Raw genomic sequence first — 5,529 nt, 5'->3', positions numbered from 1 at the left:
ATGGAAGATGGTTTCTGGGCCTCATTGATCTGCAGTAGTTTCAACTGTTCAACTGAGGCTGGAAATGAATGCAGTTCTAGCTTTTCAGCCATTAACAATCCAGATTCATGTGTCAACAATATTTTGGTCATTGCAGCTGATATTTTGCTTCTGATCATCTTGTTATGTATGTTCATATGCAAAATATCGTCAAAGAAGGTTATAGCGCCATCTCAGTCTCGAGCCTTCTCTCCTGTGTCCATAATCTCGGCCTCCTTTAATGCTGCTTTGGCTTTGGCCTACTTTGGTTTTGGGATCTGGACAATCTTCGAGAAAGTAAATGCAGAACAGACTGTTTTTCCCCTCCATGGATGCCTAGTTTTGCTGTTTCAAGGGTTCACATGGTTGCTTCTGGCTTTTACCATAAGCCTAAGCAACCCACAACCCCAACATATTGTGATAGCAAAATCTTGTTCGATACTGGCCTTCTTAACTGCAGTTTTTCTTTGCAGTTCATCAATTGGAAAAGCTATTGTTGATGAGGAAGTATCGGTAAAGGTTGTTTTAAACATGCTTTATGTCCCTGGATCAATTCTTTTGCTATTTAGTGCATTTCAAGGAAGCGATTGTTCGAAAGGCAATTCAGAAATCCATGATGATGCCTTTTACACACCCTTGCAAGGTGCAGAATCTAATATCATTGGTGAAATCAGTTCAAATGACAATTTGACTCCTTTCGCAAAAGCAGGGTTATTTAGCTCAATGTCATTTTGTTGGTTAAATCCATTAATGACGAAGGGTAAGCAAAAGATTCTGGAGAATGAAGATATTCCACATCTGCAACAGGGTGATCAAGCACGAACGTGGTACTTAATATTTATGGAGCAAATGAACAAAAGGAAGGAAGGAGATCTGTCTGTTCAACCGTCTATCTTGCCCATTATTTTTCATTGCCAGAGGAAAGCTATTTTGATTTCGGGATTATTTGCGTTGATCAAGACTCTCACCACGACAACTAGTCCACTGTTTCTCATAGCCTTTATTAACATTATTGAAGGCAATGCAGCTTTTAAGTATGAAGGTTATGCGCTGACACTCGGTCTCTTTGTTGCGAAAATTGTGGAGTCACTGTCGGAGAGGCAATGGTTCTTTAAAACTAGATTGATAGGGCTCCAAGTGAGATCATTGGTATCAGCAGCAATATATCAGAAGCAACTGCGACTCTCAAATTCTGCTAAGCTGACTCATTCTCCTGGTGAGATAGTGAATTATGTAACGGTGGATGCTTACAAAATTGGGGAGTTTCCATACTGGTTGCATCAGATATGGACCACAAGCCTTCAGATTTGCCTTTCATTGCTTATTGTTTACTTCTCTGCGGGGCTGGCGACTGCTGCAGCTCTAATTGTACTCATATTAACTGTGCTGGTAAGCTCGCCATTGGCGAAGTTGCAGCATGAGTATCAAACAGAGCTCATGATGGTGCAAAACAGGAGGCTGAAGGCCATTACAGAAGCACTTTCAAATATGAAGATTTTGAAGTTATACTCATGGGAGACAAATTTTAAGAATGTCATAGAAGGTTTACGAATGGAAGAACTAAAATTGATATATAAAGTGTTGTGGCAAAAGGGATATCATATAGCTCTATTTTGGGCATCTCCACTTTTGGTAGCAGCGGTTACATTTTGGACATGCTACTACCTTGGGATTACACTCTCTCTTGGTAAGGTGTTCACATTTCTAGCAACTTTACGCCTTGTTCAGGAGCCAATTAGGTTGATTGCAAATGTTTTCGGTGCATTTATTGAAGCGAAGGTTTCATTTTCTCGGATTGTGAAGTTTCTTGATGCACCAGAGTTGGAGAATAGAACTACAAGGAAAAAGAGCTGCCGTACAGATGTTGAGCATTCTATTTTCTTGAGATCTTCTGAAATTTCATGGGATTCTAGTTGTTCTACAAACGTTACATTAAAAAGCATCAACCTGGTGGTGAAAGCGGGAGAAAAAGTAGCAATTTGTGGAGAGGTTGGCTCAGGTAAATCAACCCTTCTAGCTGCAATTCTTGGAGAAGTTCCACACATCAAGGGCATTGTAAGTAATCGATTCACTTAGACATAATGTTTCAATTATTATAGATGATAAAGCCTTAGTAGAGCTTCTGACTGCCTAAATTTTCAGGTTCAAGTATACGGGAAGATAGCGTATGTTTCTCAGTCTGCATGGATCCAAACAGGAACTATACAGGAAAATATTCTGTTTGGGTCTTCCATGGATCGCGCTAGATACCAACAAACGCTTGAAAAGTGTTCCCTTGTAAAGGACCTTGAAATGCTTCCATTTCGTGATCTAACTCAAATAGGAGAAAGAGGTGTCAATCTAAGTGGTGGGCAGAAGCAGCGTATTCAACTTGCACGGGCACTCTATCAAAATGCTGATGTCTACCTCTTGGATGACCCTTTCAGTGCAGTTGATGCCCATACGGCGACAAGCCTTTTCAATGTAAGTCAACTTGCCCCTCAAGGTAATGACATTGTCTCTCTCCCCAGTTAAATCTAACAAGAAAATTTGTCAGGAATATGTAATGGGAGCTCTGTCAGGGAAGACGGTTTTACTTGTGACGCACCAAGTAGACTTCCTTCCAGCTTTTAATTCGATTTTGGTAAGTTAAAATTTCAGAAGATTTATGGATAATAGATTTCTTAGCCTATCCATTGATCTTCATGTTTCCTTAGTGATATGCTATTTCCTCACAGTTGATGTCTTCGGGAAAAATTCTGAGAGCAGCTCCTTATGAAGAGTTGATGTCTTCTTGCCAAGAGTTCCAAGACCTTGTCCATGCGCATCATGACACTTCTGGTTGCGGGAGGCGAGTGGAATACACTTCTACTGGAAAACATAAATCATCCGCGGAGGAGATTGAGAAAGTTAAAAATGAGGAACAGAAAAAAGAATCTTCCGGTGATCAATTGATTAAGCAAGAAGAGAGAGAAACAGGAGACACCGGTTTCAAGCCATACATTCAGTATTTGAAACAATGCAAGGGATTTTTGTACTTCTCCTCTTCAATCTTTTTTCATTTGATATTCATAGTTGGGCAACTCATGCAATCATATTGGCTGGCTTCCAAGCTTCAGGATTATAGTGTATCGAGAGTCAAACTCTTCACTGTTTATACAGTAATCATGTGCCTAATGTCATTTGGTTTGCTTCTTCGGTTCTTTGGTTTAGTTGGGTTAGGATGTGGAGCATCAAAATCCATTTTCCACACACTACTCAACTCGCTTTTCCGAGCACCAATGCTCTTTTATGACTCGACACCAGTGGGAAGGATAATTAGTCGGGTATGGTTCGAGTTTTCTGAAAGAAGGTATCATGAAATGATCTACTGAGAGTAAACTAAAGGAGCTTACATTTTTACTGTCCATTTTATGCAGGTCTCCAATGATATGAATGTCATCGACCTTGACTTAGCTTTCAAGTTGGGAATTTCTGTTGGTTCAACTTTGACTGCATACAGCATATATATAGTTATGGTTTCGATTACTTGGCCAATCGTGTTTCTGATTGTACCCACGATTTATGTCACTCTACTACTTCAGGTACTCCAGTTAAACCAACCTTATTGTTTAGTTTTTTTGAGCAACAGACTTTGAGAGTGAAGTACTTGATTTTTTTTCCCTGAAAATAGAAATACTACTTTGCTTCTGCAAAAGAGTTGATGCGAATGAATGGCACGACTAAGTCTGCACTTGCAAGCCACCTTGCTGAATCTATTGCTGGAGCCTTGACAATCCGAGCTTTTGGAGAGGAGGATCGATTCTTCTCAAAAAACTTGGAATTTATCGATCTAAATGCTAGTGCCGACTTCAATAGCTTTTCAGCAAATGAGTGGTTGATCCAACGTCTTGAAATACTTTGTGCAATTGTTCTCTCAGCCTCGGCATTTACCATTACTTTGATTCAGTTTGATGCTTCTTCTTCTGGTTAGTAGGACTTACCTTCCACCTTTCAATTTCTCTGCATTACTGTCCGTGTGTCAAAAGTGGTGTACCAAATTATTTTATGTTCTATTTGATATATTGTCTGACATTTTACTTAAAATTTTGACAGGTTTTATTGGGATGGCACTGTCATTTGGTCTGTCATTAAATGTATTCGTCGTATTTTCGGTCCAAGTTCAATGCATGCTAGAGAACGCAATGATTTCGGTAGAAAGGGTAGAGCAATACATGAGCATTCCCAGTGAGGCTCCAGAAATAATCGAAGAAAACCGACCTGCGAACAATTGGCCAACTGTTGGTAAAGTGGAAATACATGATTTAAAGGTTAGCATAGAAAAGATACACTAACAAATGTAACCCTAGGAACAGTTGTACTTATGTATGATAGTATATAAATTTATGCAGGTAAGATATAGGCCAAATGCTCCGCTAGTTCTTCGTGGGATAAACTGCGTGATTGAAGGAGGGGACAAAATTGGGGTTGTTGGCCGGACTGGAGGCGGAAAGACAACTCTTATAAGTGTTTTGTTTCGTCTGGTAGAACCTACAGAAGGAAAGGTCATTGTGGATAACTATGACATTTGTAAAATTGGCCTTCATGATCTAAGATTACGGTTTGGGATCATACCACAAGATCCAACATTGTTTAGTGGATCTGTGAGATTCAATCTAGATCCGTTATCGAAGCATACTGATCACGAAATATGGGAGGTAAAGTTTTTGCTTGTCATTGATACTTGTTGATAATTTTTCATCAGAAAAGCCTACATGTAGAAAACTTATCTTCCGATCAATGTGTCCAAGGTTCTTGAGAAATGTCAGTTACGCAAGGCCATTGAAGAAAAAGAAGAGGGCCTGGATTCTTTAAGTAAGAAAACTCTGTCTCGTAGGAGTTAGTTTCGGTGTCAATGGAACAACAACTAATAACCTGGATTGCAGTTGTACAAGATGGAACAAACTGGAGCATGGGACAGAGACAACTATTTTGTTTGGGACGCGCTTTGTTGAAGAGGAGCCGGATACTAGTCCTCGATGAAGCTACTGCGTCAATGGACAATACAACAGACTCTATTCTGCAGAAGACTATAAGAACAGAATTCGCAGACTGCACTGTGATAACCGTGGCTCATAGGATACCGACTGTGATGGACTGTACTAAAGTTCTTGCTATTAGTGACGGTGAGCAACGCATTATTCCACAATTCTCTCATTTAAGTGGCTTTAGTTGTTAATTGATCAGTGAAATTTACAATTGCAGGGAGATTAGTAGAGTATGATGAGCCATTGAAGCTGATGAAACATGAGGGCTCACTATTTGGGCAGCTTGTCAAGGAATACTGGTCTCGCGCAGCGAATTCCAGCATTGTCTCAGACAATTGCTAGGGAAAGGTATTGCAGTTGCAAACATTGCAGAGGAAAGTTTAGCAACCAAGGTGAATTGGGGTGATGTTCTTGTTTATGTAGTAGAGTTATTATGTTACTGATTAAGCTATGGGGATGATCTTTTGCCTTAACTTTTCTGGAGGACTTTTGTCAGACAGATAAT

At 39.9% G+C, this 5,529-nt stretch overlaps 1 protein-coding gene across 1 annotated transcript; it reads left to right on the top strand.

Annotated features, from left to right (window-relative positions):
* LOC137711486 (ABC transporter C family member 10-like) lies at window positions 1–5,529 on the top strand. The gene is made up of 11 exons (XM_068450732.1): window positions 1–2,073; window positions 2,161–2,481; window positions 2,555–2,641; window positions 2,736–3,323; window positions 3,417–3,581; window positions 3,671–3,965; window positions 4,093–4,307; window positions 4,389–4,694; window positions 4,788–4,851; window positions 4,923–5,162; window positions 5,242–5,529. The coding sequence occupies exons 1-11, from the start codon at window positions 1–3 to the stop codon at window positions 5,364–5,366; spliced, it is 4,479 nt and encodes a 1,492-aa protein (XP_068306833.1). The 3' UTR covers window positions 5,367–5,529.

Source organism: Pyrus communis, chromosome 12 (assembly GCF_963583255.1).
Source record: "Pyrus communis chromosome 12, drPyrComm1.1, whole genome shotgun sequence".
NCBI lineage: Eukaryota > Viridiplantae > Streptophyta > Magnoliopsida > Rosales > Rosaceae > Pyrus > Pyrus communis.
This window is presented reverse-complemented; position numbering and strand designations above follow the sequence as displayed.